This window comes from Mus musculus, chromosome 4 (genome assembly GCF_000001635.26).
Source record: "Mus musculus strain C57BL/6J chromosome 4, GRCm38.p6 C57BL/6J".
NCBI classification, from domain to species: Eukaryota; Metazoa; Chordata; class Mammalia; order Rodentia; family Muridae; genus Mus; species Mus musculus.
In genome coordinates, this window is record NC_000070.6 from 132,780,151 (window position 1) to 132,798,168 (window position 18,018).

The following is an 18,018-nucleotide window of genomic DNA, read 5'->3' on the forward strand; positions in this document are numbered from 1 at the left end:
TCCCCATTACAGATGGTTGTGAGCCACCATGTGGTTGCTGGGATTTGAACTCAGGACCTTCAGAAGAGCAGTCAGTGCTCTTACCCTCTGAGCCATCTCGCCAGCCCGTATGTGCATATTTGTGCAGAGCCAGAAGAGCGAGAGTCCCAAGAACTGATGGCAACTGTGAGTGGCTGGGTGGGTGTGAGGAACCCAACAGGGGCCCTCTGTAAGAAAGCCATCTCACCAGACCCAGAAATCCTATTTTAGAGGAACTGGTCTCCCTCTTTTCTGCCCTCTGTTTGAGGCATATTCAACCGCATGCCAAGATTGAACACATGAGGAAGTGAAAGCCAGAGGCACCTTGACTGTTGATCCACCCACTGGTAGTTCAGTGCCAGGACGGAACTTCCTCAAGATCTTGCATATTGCTTCTCTTTAGGGCCTGTCCCTGGATCTTCCAGGACAGTGAACACTGGCTTCTGGGGAGAGGCGAGTAGAAGCTGGTGAATGAGGGCCCCATAGTTGGGACTGGCCAACAGCTTGTAGGAATCACCTGAAGAATTCCATTCCAAGGTAGAAAGGTCAGGGGACCTGCAAGGACAGGTCCAGGCAGCCCAGAGAGGAGCAGACACAGGAGCACACACAGGTACAGTGTCTAGAATCTGACTCAAATTGGACCCAGTCTCAAAACAGCTGTAAGCTGGTGGCCTACAGCTAAATTCTGTGGCTTCCTTAGCTTGCAGTTCTCTCATTTCCCAGGATGTGATGGATAGTTTCACACAACACGCCTAGACCAACCTTGGAAATTGCATGGACAAAGTTTGTATTTGTCCTCTTGTCTCCAGCTCTGAGCATGGTTTAAGACTCCCCGTTAAGAGCCCAGGGAACCAGCCGGACGTGGTGGCGCACGACTTTAATCTCAGAACTAGGGAGGCAGAGGCAGGTGCATTTCTGAGTTCGAGGCCAGCCTGGTCTACAGAGTGAGTTCCAGGACAGCCAGGGCTATACAGAGAAACCCTATCTCGGAAAAAAAAAAAAAAAAAAGTCCAGGGAACCAGGACAGGTTTGTTTTTTAACACAGTGACTTCCATGAGGAGATGACAGGCTTGGAAACCAGAGACTGGAGGGAGACACAGCTGTGTGACCTTGGTTAACAGTGATACTGAGTGAGTACCAGGTACAGGTACTAAATGCCTTGTAAATACTCAGTTGATCCTTGAATCCTCAAATCCATGTCTACAAGTCATGAAACTAAAGCCTAAAGTGAAATAGCAGCTGGTCCATGGAGAGCTGGGAACCCAAGTCCAGACTGTTGCCTTTGGAGCCCTCTCCTTTAACCACTGGTCTAGTCTACCTCTTGGACCATCAGTCACTAACTAAGCCTGTTGCCCAATCTAAAAATCAGGCAGCTATTTCGCTGTAAGAGTTCAAGGTTTGGCGGGGCAGTGGTGGCGCACACCTTTAATCCCAGCACTCAGGAGGCAGGATTTAGGCCCTCATTCACTCAGGAGGCAGGTAGGTGGATTTCTGAGTTCGAGGCCAGCCTGGTCTACAGAGTGAGTTCCAGGACAGCCAGGGCTACACAGAGAAACCCTATCTCTAAAAACAAAAAAACAAAAAAACAAAAAAAAAAAAAACCAAAACAAATAGTTCAAGGTTTGGATGTGGTTTCTAAAGAGTCTAGTGCACAGACAAGACAAGACATTTCACTCATACAGAAGTGTGTATCATTTTTATTCTGAGGCTTTAGCATAAGGTGATCTTGGGTAGTCAGTCATCTAACAGCTTTCTTTAACAGTGTCAGAGAACCACCCAAGGCCTGCCAGATTTCCACAACTTTGGGTCTCCAGAGTTTCTTGATTTTGTTTAATAAATAAGCATGTACATCAGGCTGACCTGGAATTCACAGATATCTCCCTGCTTCTGCCTCCAGAGATTAAAGGTGTACACCACCAAGCCCAGCTTTAAATGTTTAAATTGTGTCTAACTGTGTGGGGGGGTTGCAGGGGCTTGGTGTTCACATGAACGGAGTGCTCATGAGTCCAGAAGCAGGCATGGGATCCCCTGCAGCTGGAGTTATAGGCAGTCGTGAACCACCTGATGTAGGTGCTGGGAACTGACCTTGGATCCTCTGTAAGAGCAGCAAAGTGCTTTTAACCACTGAGCCATCTCTCCAGTCCCTCCACCTTTGTAAATTAGCTCTCTTAGTTCCACTTACAGATTTGGAGTACTAGTGTCCTACCTAGGATTTTATTCTTGGAGGCAGATCCCTACATTCAGTCACACAAGCCCATTTACTGGGTATTATTGATCATGAGCTGGGCTCTACCAACAAGAGAATACTGTCTGCCCCTAGGCACAGAGCCTGCACTGCACAAGTGCAGAGCAAACAAAGGAGGTGGCCTACATTGGGTAGTTCAATCAGAACTGAGTTCTCTTTACTGAGAGGCAGGGCGATGCTGAAGCTGGTGGCCTTTGATCCTTCTCTGTGCCTAGTAGTGGGACAACTGATGGGCATAGGAGGGCCCAGAACCTGAATGGCTTCTCTGGACACCAACGCTCTAAGGCTGAGGGTGTCACATGCAACAAGCCGACCTGGAACCCAAAGAGGCAGGGATAGTATCGGTCCCATGCCCATTGGAGTCTAAGTCCCCTGAGACTTTGCCCTAGGTCCTCCAAGAGTTAGCTAGTATCCGAGTCCTGTGTGGTGGCAACTGGAAATGTGGCTTCCCTACACTTTAGATGACTTTTTTCTGAACGTGTTCAAATTTCTTCATAGTCATGGTCATCCATATCCGGGTCAGGCAGGAGATGTGACTCCATGGTAGAGTGCTTGCCGAGGGAGCTCGAGGTTTTGGGCTTCATACTCAGCACTGAAGAAGAAAAGACAGTCCAGGTCGTTCCAAGTCTTTATCTTTAGGCAAGTTCCTTCCCCCCTTCAGTGTCATCTCCTAAACAGGGGACGGATGGGCCTGACTGTAGCTCAGAAACCACAATTCACTTTCCTTGAACTCTGCGGCCATTTTAACTGTCCTGTTTGTCGCAGAGGGCATCATGTCTAGGACTGGACTGCATCGCTAGGGTCTGGAATCTACAAAGACTAGAGAGACCTTTCCACCTGTCCCATTCCATTATTAGCTTGGCTCTCAAACTAGGACCACAGTAGGGTCCCCTGAGCAGAGCTATCAGAGATGGGTTTGATGGGCCAAACTCACCTGAATTCTGTGTTTGGGGGTTGGGTTTGCGGTCTTTCTTGTGGACAGAAATCTTGCTGTACACATTTGATTTGTTCTTGGGAAGGGCTTCCAAGGTCTTCGCCTTGAGTTGAGGCTGCGGGCAGGATTTCTGCGGTTCTACAACTTGAGGCTGAGCAAGATTAAAAACAAACAAACTAGAAAGCAGTAGAGGTTCAAGAGTCAGCTGCTGAGGCTACGAGACAGAGTCACCCCACAGTGACAACTCGCTGTGCGCTTTTCCGGGTCAGGCTTCTCGTGGACAGAAGTTCCTCGTGAGACTGAAACTACTCAAGGACTCGTCGTTTTATCCACTGCCAAGTGACTATATGATAATAAATCCAGGCCTCCTGAGGTCCCGGAACAGTGTACCTGTTCTGTTGAGTTCACCACGAATACTTTGGAGAGCTCACTCAGACACACTGGCTGTGGAGTCAAGGCTGAGTTCAAACCCAGCCGCACCATCCTCCTAGCTATGTAAGATCAGATGATTTGGGGCTCTCTTATCTCAGTTGTAAAGAGAATGCTGGTGTGTGTGTGTGTGTGTGTGTGTGTGTGTGTAGGAGTGCAACCTGTAAGGGTAGGTGGGGTCAGCCACCAAGTTGGCAAGCTATAGATAAACAGGAAGTAACTAAAGGGCTTGTGGGAGAAGTCCTAGCATGTCAATCACTAAGACAGATGGATGCCTAAAGATACCTAGGCCAGGATCCCCACTCTCCTACCTTTGATTCTCCTTGACTCATTCAGCAGCTCCCACCAGCCTTGGAGAGGTGGAATTTCTGCTCTCTTTTTAGGAAGGGAGAGAGATAGTGAGTGGAAAATGGCAGTGGACATAGCAGTGAGGTGACAGAACAGGGCCAACTCGGCCCGGGAGTCAGGGCCTCATCTCTTCCGGAGCCTGAAGAAGGAGTAAAGGTCCTAACTGTGGGTCTAATGGGTTACAACAGGCCAAACCAGAGCCTTGCAGTGGCAGGAGTGGGAAGCAGGAAGTAGTGGTGGGAGGTGGCCCAGGAATGCCAGGCTGCAGTCAATTCATGAGGGACCCTGACGCCATGTGGAGCACTGAAGCTTTGAACCCAGTGCCCAGCAGGTGACCAGCAGATTTAGGAGCTTTGGAGGTTAGTGTTAACTGTTCACTTATCACCCCTGGACAGAGTCTTAATGGGGAATTACCTAGATCGCTTAGGTCTGTGGGTTTATCTATGGGGGATTTTCCTGACTGCCAATCAGCGTAGGGCAACTGAGCCCACTATGGGTGACACCATTTCCTACGCTGGACTCTGAATTCTGTGAAAGTAAGAAAGTCAGCAAGAAAGCTAACAGACCAATGCACCCGCTCTTTCTGCTCCAACGTGTCATGGCCAGCTGTCTGGAGTCCCTGCCTCCGTGCCTTCCCTACAGTGGTGCATTTTGTCACAGCAACATAAATCAAAATAGGTCAGGAGGCCATCCTAAGAGCTATGGGGGAGGACTGCAAAGGTCTAGGGAAGAACAGACGATGTTCCCCTGGGAAGTGGCCAGAAGGTGACAGAAAGGAAAAGCACCAGGGACTTGGAGTCAGAATTTCCACACTCAAAGTCAGGCCTTCCATTTAGTAACCCTGACTTCGGATGCCCGTCAGAGTTCATTTTCCCAATCATAAAATACTGATAGCTAACTATACCAGCTTTAAGATCATGAGGCCCAAGTGGGAATAACTGGTACAAAGAGTAGAACTTAGTGAGCTGCAAGTTCAATACAACTGAGAATCATCCCAGGCGAAAAGCAAAGCAAGGACCCAGGGTGACCCCTCCCCGCCCGTGAGGTTCTGTCCATACCTTTACACTGCTCTCTTTACAGCTCTGTATGTTCTGCTGTTTCTTATTGATACCCTGGCTCTTTGGGGGCCTGGGCGGGGGGGCTTGGCTCTCAGAGGCTGGCAGCTTCCGGAGGCTGTAGTAGAAAGCTTCTGACAGTTCCTCCACCGGAGCGATGGACAGCGGCCGAGCCACCTGGGCTGGCTGTCCCTCAGCCTCCACCACAGTCAGGTCCAGCCACCGGGGAGGGATCTCAAAGCACATTTCTGGCTGGGAGTCCAGGCTTACCACCAAAAAGGGTTCTGTGAGCTTCTCCTCCAGCCGCAGGCCAGGGAAGGAAGCCAGGGGGTCAGTGGGGTGACGGGTATCCTTGGTCACCACCTTGACCTCACAGGGCAGGGAGTACTGGGCCGTGAGATCCACTAGGTTATAGCGTCGGCTGTCGTTCACCTCCTCCACAAAGCTCCCAGAGAGGTAGAGGGGTAGCAGAATTTGCTCTTTGTCCTCTGCCTCGTCCTCGATCTCCTCCAAGTCCTCCTCTTCCTCCCCAGACTGCTCACTCAGCCGCTGACATACCAGGACATCTATGTCCTGGCCTTTGGTCCCACAGACCTGGCCTGACCTCAGCACTTCCAGCCGATCACCCACAGCCAAGAAAGAAAAGTCAGGATTCTCTTCCTCATTCCCATCACAGTCTTTTGTGGCTACCACCCGGAGGGGCCGGCCTGGCTGGAGAGCCCCCAAAAGGTCATAGGCGGTGGAGAACTCCCTGGGCCTCCGCTTGAGCTTGCCCTGGTAGGCCCCAGAGAGCATGAAGTATCTGGGCACTTTTCGGCTCTTGCTGGAGGCCACAACCCGCCAGGATGGTGAAGCTGGACCATAGATGCAGAGCCTCTGGCCTTTGCGTAGGAAGCTCACCCACGGGCTGAGGAAGACGGGCGGACCCTCAGGAACCTCCAGGATCTCCGTGGTCAGAGGGAAGGGGCCTCCCCCAGCCAACACCTCGCTCAGCCGCAAGGGTTTGAAGAAGTGGATGTGTTGGGAGGAAGCAGTGACGTCTTCTACCTCCACCTCCAGCGTAGACGGGATCTTGACGATGCTGCTGCGCACTGTGGGGAGAAGGCAGTTCAGGGACCCGGCACACGTCACCCAGTCACAGCCCCAACCTCAGCTCTGACTCCTTCTTTTCTGCCACCCTTTTCCTACTCTATAGATTTTTAGCTCAGTCTTTTATTTATTTATTTTTAAAGATTTATTTATTTATCATATGTAAGTACACTGTTGCTGTCTTCAGACACACCAGAAGAGGGCGTCAGATCTCGTTACGGATGGTTGTGAGCCACCATGTGGTTGCTGAGATTTGAACTCCGGACCTTTGGAAGAGCAGTCGGGTGCTCTTACCCACTGAGCCATCTCACCAGCCCTCAGTCTTTTATTTTTAATTTATTTTTTTATTTAAGAATTTAAATTTGGCAGATCCATCGGTGACGAGATCTGCAGCCCTCTTCTGGAGTGTCTGAAGACAGCTACAGTGTATTTACATATAATAAATAAATTAATCTTTAAAAAGAAAAAGAAAAGAAAAAAGAATTTAAATCTGTGGGCTGGTGAGATGGCTCAGCGGATAAGAGCATCTGACTGCTCTTCCGAAGGTCCTAAGTTCAAGTCCCAGCAACCACATGGTAGCTCACAACCATCCATAAGGAGATCTGACTCCCTCTTCTGGTGTGTCTGAAGAGAGCTGCAGTGTACTTACATATAATAAATAAATAAATCTTAAAAAAAAAAGTTGGGATAGCATTTGAAATGTAAATGAAGAAAATACCTAATAAAAAATGTAAAAAAAAAAGAATTTAAATTTGTCTTTATTACTTTTAACTGTGTATAGATGTGAGCACGTGAGTGTAGGTGACTACAGAGGCCAGAGCAGTTGGATCCCTCAGGGGCTGGAGTTACAGGGGGTTGGGAGCCATCTAACATGTAACTCCAGTTCCATAGGGGTATGATGCTCCTGTCTGGCCTCCATGGACACCAAGCATGCACATGCTGCACAGACATACATGCAGCCAAAACACCCATACCAAAATTTAAAAATAATATAATAATAGTTGTTATTATTGTTATTATTATTTCTTTGGTTGGTTTTTTGAGGCAGGATTTCTCTGTGTAACAGTCCTAGCTGTCCTGGAATTTGTTTTCTAGACCAGACTGACTTCAAATTCACAGAGATCCTCATTCCTCTGCCTCCTGAACACTGAGATTAAGGTATGCACCACCACACCCAGCCTAAAAAAAAACCTCCTTATTAAAATAAAAATTAAAAACACATGAACCTGGTGTGATGGTGCATCATTGCAGTCTCAGAGCTTGGGAAATGGAGGCAGGATGGTCAGGAAGGAGTTCAAGGCTAGGCAGGTGTACTGGCTGGTTTTGGGTGTCAACTTGACACAGCTGGAGTTACCACAGAGACAGGAGCTTCAGTTGAGAAAATGCCTCCATGAGATCCAGCTGTAAGGCATTTTCTCAATTAGTGATCAAGGGGGAAAGGCCCCTTGTGGGTGGTGCCATCTCTGGGCTGGTAGTCTTGGGTTCTATAAGAGAGCAGGCTGAGCAAGCCAGGGGAAGTAAGCCAGTAAGGAACATCCCTCCATGGCCTCTGCATCAGCTCCTGCTTCCTGCCCTGTGTGAGTTCCAGTTCTGACTTCCTTTGGTGATGAGCAGCAGCATGGAAGTGTAAGCTGAATAAACCCTTTCCTCCCAAACTTGCTTCTTGGTCATGATGTTTGTCCAGGAATAGAAACCCTGACTAAGACAGCAGGCTGCGTGAGATGTCTCAGAAATTTAAAAAAAAAAAAAAAACAAGCTAACTTAAGGAGGCCGTGGGGAGGGTCAAAATATCACTGAAGGGTAATTTAAGGGGTGGCACTATGTTTGAGGGAGCCAGGGAAGGCAAAGTGAGGCGCTTAAATTGAAACTTTGAGGATGAAAACGGTGACCAAGTTAGGGGTAGTGTGAACTCGAACAGAGAAAGTAAAATGGCTGTGGTAGGAAAAGAGATACCTGGAGCTGCTTGTGTCCGCCTCTTCAAGAGTGACCTGGAAGAACATGTGTTCTTCCTTTTCTTCTCCATAAACAAAATGAAATCTACTAAACAGGGGATAACTAAGTTTAAAAGCTTTTGGGTTTGTTTTTTAACCAGGTATGGTGCCACATTTAGATACTCCAGCACTTGACTTGGGAGGCAGAGGCCGGAAGATCAGGAGTTGGAGACTAGCCTGGGCTACATGAGACCCTGTCTCAAAAAAGAAAAATTGCATTTAAAAACATTTCTTTTTGTTTTATTTATTTTTGGAAATGCAAGGGCTAACAAACACTCTACCATTGAACCAGACCCCAACCTCTTTTTTTATTTGTTTGTTGTTGTTTTTCAAGACAGGGTTTCTCTGTGTAGCCCTGGCTGTCCTGGAACTCACTTTGTAGACCAGGCTCGCCTCGAACTCAGAAATCCACCTGCCTCTGCCTCCCGAGTGGTGGGGTTAAAGGTATGCACCACCGCTGCCTGACCCCACCCCCCTTTACTGATTTTACTCTTTTTAAAATCTTTGCTTTCACATTTGTTCATTTATTTTATTTGTATGGTTGTGTGTCTTTTTGTCAGTCCATCTATATATATGGATAGGTGTGTGTTCATGCCATGGTGTGAGAGTGGAGGTCAAAGGACAACCTGCAGAAGCCAGTTCTCTTTTGCACCATTTAGGTCCCAGGGATGAAACTTGTGCATGGCAGTGGCAGCACCTTTATCTGCTGAGCCACTGTCCCAACCCTGCTTTAAAAAAAATTAATTTGGGGCTGGAGAGATGGCTCAGCGGTTAAGAGCACTTCCGAAGGTCCAGAGTTCAATTCCCAGCAAGCACATGGTGGCTCACAACCATCCTAACGAGATCTGGCGCCCTCTTCTGGTGTGTCTGAAGGCAGCTACAGTGTACTTACATATAATAAATAAATAAATCTTTTTAAAAAATTAATTTATTATTGGCATGTGTGTGTATGCACATGCCAAAGGGAACATGGAGGTCAGAGGACAATTTTCACAGCAAGTGCTTTTATGCACTGAGCTGCCCGCCCACCCCCAATAATTAATTAATTGTTTTGCCTTTCAATTTTGAGACAGCATCTATGCAGCTGTCATGGAACTTAACCTTGATAAATCCTCTTTTATGTTTTTATCCCTTTTCCTGTCTCTTTTTACACCACGTTTCTGGTTTCATTCATATTCCGTTACATTGCAGACATTGAGTAAGCAATCTGGAGCCCCAGAGTTGGGGGTATCTTCGATGGTACGGCTCCCAGCTACTCCCACTCCCGCCTCCCCAGGTAACTTACTGTGCATGATGGCTTGGAGCATATACTGGGGTTTTAGGATCACGGAGTTCCAGGGTAGGCTGGGGCAGCTGAGCGTGAGGTCCTTCAGAGCTGGGTCCTGCAGGATTTGGTGCAGAGTTTGTGGAGCACTGGGCTTGCATCTCCAGAAGGGTCCCTTCTGGGAAAGGGGCAGATGAAGGAGCTCCTTGGTCTTTGAGACCTGGACGCAGCGCGCATAGCGGATCCCATGGTGTATTTCCACAGCCTCAAGTCTGAGGGGCTGATCCTCAGGCACCACACTGGCCTTGGTGACAATTCTCTGAGTTGACTTGAAGTAAATGGGCCACCGGGTGGAGTTCTGGGGCATGGCAGAGACAAGGTCCTCCAGGGTTCTGTAGCTTCGCAGGCTGGTGAGTGGGCTGAAGAGGCCTGTGGGATGCAGCAGAAGAAGGAAGAATGTGGAGGGAGGGTGCTGGGGACAGGCTCTGCAGATAACCCAGCCACAATCCCTCCCAGGACAGGCTGCAGGGATGGGCCGGCGTCTGGACACTGAGACTAAAAGGTCTAAGGATGGAGGTCTAAGGATGGAGTGTGTGAATAGTGAGGGCAGAAATGGTGACACAAGGGACACAGGGAACAGAATCGGGGCACATTCTTACACACACACACACACACACACAACTCCTGAGCATTCCCACCTCCTGACTTCTGTCTTTAACTTAGCTACCCCATAATTTTTTTACTTAGACACCTCCCCCATAGCTCCAAGCCCATACACCCAGTCTGTCTCTCCATCTTGGGGTAGCACCATTGTCTCTCCCAAATTAAAGCCCCAGGATCTACTAGCCCAGGGACCCTTTGACACCCCACCCCTCAGTCACTCTGCCAGGACCAACCAACGGCTCGCCTGCGGTTCTGCCACTCCCAGAAGTCCTGCCACCAGGTTGCCCAGTTGCCCAACTTCTGGAAAGAGTGATTTCCTGTCCCAAAAGTCACGACCCAAATCTAACTAAGGAAATATCACAGAGTCTGGGCTGAAGGACATCCTCCTGAAATACTGGTCTGGGACCTCGGCATACAGTTGTGATAGACGACTGTTCGGTTAGTGTGTGAGAGGCCCAGAACCAGACCTCAGTGCCGGGGTCAGGGGGGTATGGAGTGTTGATCTGGGACTGGAGAGATGGCTCAGCGGTTAAGAGCACTGACTGTTCTTCCGAAGGTCCTGAATTCAAATTCCAGCAACTCACAACCATCCTTAATGAAATCTGATGCCCTCTTATGGTGCGTCTGAAGACAGCTACAGTGTACTTACATATAATAAATAAATAATTAAAAAAGAAAAAAAGTGTTGATCTGGATTAAAAAAAAAAAAAAGTCCAAATGAGGACAAAGAAAGTGTAAGGACGCATGCCAAGCTGAAACAGACTAAGGGACAGAAAGCAGAAAATATCTGTAATCTGAGTTTGCTCTTAGGCGGAGGGAGTGCTGCCAGCATCTCAGGATAATTGGTGGATTTTGGATTTAAACTGTGAGTTAGACGATAGCATGGTATTGAAATTAAGTCCCCTGGCTTTGATCACTACCCTCTCAGTGGTTCTGCGAGCAAATGTTCTCGAGGGGAAATGGAATCTGGAAAGAGGTGCCACACCAGCAGGCTACAGTCAAAGCATCCCAAGGAAACAGAGACTCAGGCCCTCTGGAAGAACAGTCAGTGCTCTTAACCACTGAGCCATCTCTCCAGCCCTCGAAAAAGATCTTTCATTTTTCTTTTTTCTTTTTGTTTGTTTTTTCGAGACAGGGTTTTTCTGTGTAGCCCTGGCTGTCCTGGAACTCACTCTGTAGACCAGGCTGGCCTCGAACTCGGAAATCCACCTGCCTCTGCCTCCCAAGTGCTGGGATTAAAGGCAGGTGCCACCACGCCCGGCTCTTTCATTTTTCTTACGTTAAAAAATGTAAAAAAGGGCTGGTGAGATGGCTCAGTGGGTAAGAGCACCCGACTGTTCTTCCGAAGGTCCAGAGTTCAAATCCCAGCAACCACATGGTGGCTCACAACCATCGGTAACAAGATCTGACTCCCTCTTCTGGAGTGTTTGAAGACAGCTACAGTGTATTTACATATAATAATAAATAAATCTTTTTTTAAAAATGTGAAAAAAAACAAAAAACCAAAAAAACTAAAAAACACATTTAAGCCAGGCATGTCAGTGCATGCCTTTAAGTCCCAGAACTCAGGAGGTGCATCATTATGAGTCTGAAGCCAGCCTGATCTACATGGTGATTGACCAAAGCTAGACAGCGATCGGTACCTTGTACCAATAAAATAAAATAAAACAAATTGCATTTATTTAGTGTGTGCATGCATGTGTATGTTACAGCCCATGTGTGGAACCCAGAGGACTATTTGTAGGAGTCCCTCTCTCCTTCCAGCATGGAGGTGCCAGGAATTGAACTCAGATCATCATCAGGCTTGGCAGCAGCATCTGCCACTGATATCTCCCAGGCTTGAGACCTCCCCCTGCTCCTCCTGCCTCTGCCTCCCTTATAGGATTCAGCCATGTGCCGCACACACATCTGGGTTAGGCAGTGCTGGGGATAGGACCCCGGGACATCGTGTACTGTCATCCTGAGTCCACACACCCAGCTCCCCACAGGACACGAGGGTGTCAGCAGATGTTTGATGAGTGAATGTGTGAGCAAATCCAAAGATCCAAACCTGAAGTCCTAGAAGCAGATGTGATCAGAAGAGGGTGGGACAAGCCAGACTCGGGGCATCCTCAAGATTGCCGTCTGAATATGCCCTTGGCCTTGTGGCTACCTAACAGTAGATATGTCACCCTCATATGCAAAGCCAGGGGGGCGGGCATGCTGCTGAGAGTGGCAAGCCCACCCACGAGTGGCTCAAGACACACCTACAGGAGGCTACAGCACCAGGGGAGGTGGAGTGCGTGCCTTACCTGTGAAATTGGGGTTGAGCTCCAACGTCTGACCCGTCTCTGGATACTCGCACACAACCTTTTGGAGCTGGACATGAGTGACCTTGATTAGGTCCCCGGTGGAGAGGCAGCACTCATTCCCAAAGAGCTCGTAGACGGAACCTGTGGAGACATGGACTCAGTTTCTCCTTTTGGCAAAGGCCTGAGTGGCCTGTACCCTGTTCCGTATAAACTCTACTCAGCTCTTTCTGCTGCCATATATCTTTCTCTCTGCTTCGAAGTACTGGGGTCTGGACTGGGCTCCAAACATACATATCCCCCCTAGTGTAGCCCTCAGGCTTCTTCCTTACTTCTCCCTGCTAAAGGGCAGCTGGCTCAGCCGGCCATCCTCGGACAGCTTCCCCGGTCTTCACTGACCACCACAGGCCTGATGGTGCACTTTCTCCTGGCTCTCCTGGAGTGTGTGCATGGTCAGGGTGGGTCCCTTTCAACATCCTTGCAGCCTCTGGGGGTAGATACCACCCGTGATGAAGTAACTAGCCAGTGACTCCCGACTCCCATATTACAGTTACAAAATCAGGCTCAGGGTAGGTGGGCTTCACATAGATACAGCTCTTCTCACCGCCTGCTTTCTGCTTCAGATGAGTGAGCTGCTCGCGCTCTCGCTCTCTCTCTCTCTCTCTCTCTCTCTCTTTCTCTCTCTCTCTCTCAGCTGACTCTCCTGTAGTTCAGCTTGTCCTGGATCTCTTTCTACTAAGACTGATGTTGAACTGCGGATCCTCCTGCCTCTACCTCCAGAGTGCTCGAAGGCAGGTGTACGCCACCATGCCGAATTCTTTGTGGTACCGGGATTCAACTCCAGGGTTTCATGCATGCGAGATGCACTGGACCAATTGAGCTACAACACCCCCCCCCCCCCCCCGTCCCGATGAGTCACTTTTAGCTTCTGTTTTTAAAATGTTTATCTTGAATGCATTCCACAGCATAGGTGTGAAAGTCAGGACAACTCTTGGAAGGGAGTTCTTTCCTTCCACCCTGTGGGATCCAGGGATTGGTCTCAGGTTGTCTGGACTGGCAGTAACCATGCCTACCAGCTAGCTCACTCCGCCCGCCATTCTGGTGAGCTGTTTTTTTTTTTTTTTTTTAAAGATTTATTTATTTATTATATGTAAGTACACTGTAGCTGTCTTCAAACACTCCAGAAGAGGGAGTCAGATCTTGTTACGGATGGTTGTGAGCCACCATGTGGTTGCTGGGATTTGAACTCTGGACCTTCGGAAGAGCAGTCGGGTGCTCTTACCCACTGAGCCATCTCACCAGCCCCTGGTGAGCTGTTCTTAAGAGGATGTAGAGGAGATTGAGGCTCTGAGCACCACCTCCAAGTTCAGCAGCCACTTGCTTGATGCAAAGTGCTAAAGCCTTAAAGAACACTAGAAGCTAAGCAATAGAGATCTCACAGTGCTGTGTGCCCAGGGTCTGTGTCCAGTGGCAGAGGATGGGAAACCGCAGGTGGCAGGACCTTTTGACCACCTGGAGCCCCTCTCCCAGGGAGAGCTTTTGGAGAGCTGCTCACAGGGTCAGGAGAAACTGGTGTCAACCTCAACCTAACCCCTCAGGAAAGTGCACACAGTTGCTCGGAGGTGGACCTCGAAGAAGAGGAGCTTGTTAGCCATGGAGTTATATATACCTGGCCCTGTGCTGAGTGTGACTGGCACTTCACTGCCCTGAGGACGCGTGACTGCCCTTCCGGAACGGGCCAGCAGTTTCCCTTTTCTAAAAAAATATCAACAGCAGTTTCTCCTTCCTAAAAGTGATAGCTCAGAGAGGTGGCGTCAGCTCCTCCAATGATTGGTAAAGAGGAAGGGTAGGAACTCAGGCTCACCCTTGGCTGAACAGGGAGTGCCGGGTCAGCCTCAAAATGAACAGAAAAGAGCCAGCAAGATATCGTAAAGACCCTTCCCTTCCTAAGTCCCACATGGTGGAGGAAGAAGAAAACAAAAGTCCTGTGACCTTCACATTCATACCGTGACACATGCGTGCCCCCCCATCAATCAATCAATCAATCAGTCAATCAATGTAAACAAAGGCTCGGAAGACCAGCTGTGGTGGTACATATCTGTAACCACAGAACTCTTACTCTGGAGAAGTCTGAACTACACAAGAAGAATTTGTCTTAAACGGAAAGAAAGAAAAATGCTAAGGATCTTAGCTAAGAACTAGCTAGAGTGTTAGTAGTCTAGGATGTAAGATGGCCCAGGTCCCATCTGCAGCAGGGCAGGTAATGTGGGGGTGGGAGGAGGGGGAGGTGAGGGTGGCTGGAGGCAGAACATGGGGTATCAACCTCCAAAACTGGAATCCCATGTGGTCAGGAATTCTACCACACCTTGCCCCATAGGGTCATCTACCTTCCCGTTCACCTCATTTGCATACCGACACTCTGTGACATCCGTCTGTCCTCACGTCACCCCAAGTCCTTCCACTTCCCATCACCCCAGGTCATAGCAGATGAGGAAACTCGGGTATTGTGACACAGGTAAGCAAGAGACGCTGGGAGGATGTTCTGAGCTGGAGAAAAGAATGACCAGGCTCCCAGAGTCCCACTTCAGGGACCCATCAGATTCCGATGGACCAGAGAGACTCACTGTGGTGGCCCTTGTGTGATCCTCCTAGGTCAGTCTATAACCCGCTTGGCCATCAGAACACTTTGCTGGCAGCTGCTGTGGCAGAGCCTGGCTCGCTCACTCCAGGGAGTAGAATGAAGCAGGCATCCATGAGACAGCTTGCTGTCTGAGGGAGGAGCCCTGAATCTCAGCATCTCCCTCCACTCTCGCCTCTGCCCTCCACAGAGCAGCCCGGTCGGTCCCTTTTCTTCCCTCCCTTACCCAAGTGGTCAGTCCCTGGTCACATGTTATTTGGCCAGTAACTGGTGGCTGTGTCCTGATATGGCCATCTCTTCTCTGCTATGGGTTGCGGAAAGCCATGGGCAAGGAGCAAATGTACAGGCAAAAAGCGGGGAAGGATCCCCCTGGTAGGAGGACCACTCCATCTGAGAATCCAGCAGAGGAACAGAGAGACTCAGAGGCAAGGAGCAGAGAGTTCAGCGGGAGGGCTGATCTGGTGCTAAAATAACGAACTGGAATATATCTTAGTGGTGAGAGCTCAGGGTCCTGGGTTGGATCCTTGCAGAAAGGGAAAGAAGATAATAAAAGAGAACGGAGGGAGGGAGCAAGAAAGAAAAATGAACAGTGAACCAGGCATGGCAAATTCAGGCAGAGGCAGACGGATCGCTGCAAACTTAAGGCCAGCCTGGGCTACAAAACAAGGTCCTCTCAGAACAACCCCAATAACGACAGTGAGCACCCTAGTGCCTGTCTGAAACGATGGACGAGTTATCCCCACTTATTTGTCCATTTATTGTTATAATTGTTCTTGTTGCTTGAGACAGGATTTCCTAGGCTGTTCAGATCGCTCCTGCCTAGCTGCCACACAATTTCTGTTAGCATTACCGAGGAGCCTCAGTTGAGAAAAAGCCTGAGTTAAACTCAGGACTTCTCATCACCCATGGGACAAAAGCTGAAGAGCAGGGAGGTGGCGCCTTTTGGTGCGGATTCATAAAACTTCGGACAGCAGCGTCTGAACTCAACCCCAGATCCCTCAGGGTCTAACTCTGTAGCCCAAACTGACCTGCAATCACTTTATAGAACAGGCTAGCTTCGAACTCATCCTCCCGCCACAGCTCCCCAGTGTTGGCATTACAGGCATGACCCATCATACCTAGCTCCTTCCACCCAGAGCCCGCTCACCCTCAAAGTAGACTCCGGAGCAGACCCGCAGCACGCGCGGAAGGGAGGTGGGGTCCAGGCCGCTCACAAAGTCCTGCAGCGGCACCGGCTCCATGGTCGCGTTCCGACTAGATTTGCTCAGACTGATCGGCAGCTTGCAGAGGACAGTCCGGAAGCCACGCCCACCGAGGCCACGCCCCTCAGGTCGGGAGCCCTACAGGGTTCTCTGAAGCGCCCCGAACTCTTGAATGGGGACTTTATTTCCCCTGACCTGTCTCTTCATCTCTAAAATTGAATCTTTTCTTAAGGTTTCTAATGTGATAAAACACCATGACCAAAAGCAACTTGGGGAGGGAAGGGTTTATTATCTTACAACTCTGGGATCACAGAGGTTAGTCAGAACAGAAACTCCGGACAGATAGAGAGAGATAAAGGGACTGGGACTGGTACAAGCCATAAAGAAACACAGCTTACTGGTTTGCTCAGTTTGCTTTCTTACACAACTCAGGACCACCTGCCCAGGGTTGGCACTACCTACACCCTATGGGCTGGGCCCACCCACACCAATCATAAGTGGAGAAAATGCACTACAGGCTTGCCTACAAGCAGTCTGATGGAGGCATTTCTCAACAGAGGTTCCCAGATAATTCTAACTTGGGTCAAATTGACCAAAGAACAACCAGGACAATTCCCACACCTTTCTTTACTTGGCTCCATCGAACAGATCTAACATCAAGACTTGATAATTTTTTTTTTTTTTTTTTTTGAGACAGGGTTTCTCTGTATAGCCCTGGCTGTCCTGGAACTCACTTTGTAGACCAGGCTGGCCTCGAAGTCAGAAATCCGCCTGCCTCTGCCTCCTGAGTGCTGGGATTAAAGGCGTGTGCAGTTACACCTGGCAAGACTTGATAATTTGATACCCAGAGGTCTGGTGTGTGTGTGTGTGTGTGTGTGTGTGTGTGTGTGTGTGTGTGTGTATGTATGTGTGTGTGTGTGTGTGAGAGAGAGAGAGAGACAGAGAGAGAGACAGAGACACAGAGAGACAAAGACACAGAGACACAGAGACACAGACACAGACACAGAGACATAGAGACAGACCCGAGACAGAGACAGACAGAGAGAGTATCCCTTAGCACAAATTGTACTTAAATTACTGTGTAGCTGAAGATGACCTTGAACTTCTGATCTTCCTTCTTCCACCATCTAAAATGAGTGTGGTCACACACACTTTATTAGATGCTGAGGACTAAACCTAGGGCTTCATGGATTCAAAGCAAACACTCTACTAAGTGAGCTGCATCCTCTGCCTTGTTTTGGGTTTTTGAGGCAGGATTTCACATAATCCACTGTGTAGCTGAGAATGGCTTCCTTAGACTCCTGATGCTCTTGATGCCTCCTCCTGCCAGGTTCTGGAATAACAGGCATGTACCATTTAACTACCTCAGACCATGAAGATGTTGAACAGATAAAAACGATCCCACTTCCCCAGCTGAGATGTGCCCCCAGATGCCTCTTCCACAGTACTCCAAGTTCAAACAAGGTACACAGCTCCCTAGTGTAGTTGGGGTCTCTTAGGACATACACACCCTTACCCTTTGGGTCTGAGGAAGAAGACATGCCTTGTCTATCCCCAGATACACCTCTGTCTGGACACCTCTAGTGATGCAGAGATGGCTACCGATCTCTCTAGGACACTCAAGTCCTCTGATATAGGTAAGTAAAAATGGTGCCGTGGCACAGGCTGTGATCCCAGCACTTGAGAGGCTCAGGATTCAAGTCATCCCTGGGTTACAAAGAACATGGTCGTCATGAGAGCCTAGCTTAAAAACGGAATGCAGTTTCTCCTAATGCCTTGTCTTCTGTTTTCGGAAATAAGATGAAATGGAAACTGACTTCCTTGTGGCTGAAAAAAAAAATGTGTAAGTAGAAA

The 18,018-nt window shown here is 49.0% G+C and overlaps 1 protein-coding gene across 2 annotated transcripts; it reads right to left on the minus strand.

The window, feature by feature from the left end:
* Positions 1 to 1,692: 1,692 nt before the first annotated feature.
* Positions 1,693 to 16,214, minus strand: Themis2 (thymocyte selection associated family member 2). Of its 2 annotated transcripts, none has more exons than XM_011250230.3 (6): positions 14,949 to 15,822; positions 12,328 to 12,468; positions 9,395 to 9,802; positions 5,033 to 6,120; positions 3,198 to 3,348; positions 1,693 to 2,855 (listed from the first exon to the last, which is right to left on the minus strand). In XM_011250230.3, the coding sequence occupies exons 3-6, from the start codon at positions 9,738 to 9,740 to the stop codon at positions 2,746 to 2,748; spliced, it is 1,695 nt and encodes a 564-aa protein (XP_011248532.1). In that variant the 5' UTR covers positions 9,741 to 9,802; positions 12,328 to 12,468; positions 14,949 to 15,822; the 3' UTR covers positions 1,693 to 2,745. The 2 variants fall into 2 exon arrangements, with proteins under 2 accessions (XP_011248532.1, NP_001028480.1); NM_001033308.2 differs by lacking the exon at positions 14,949 to 15,822 and adding an exon at positions 16,110 to 16,214 and having other exon boundaries at positions 2,207 to 2,855.
* Between the last annotated feature and the right edge of the window lie 1,804 nt (positions 16,215 to 18,018).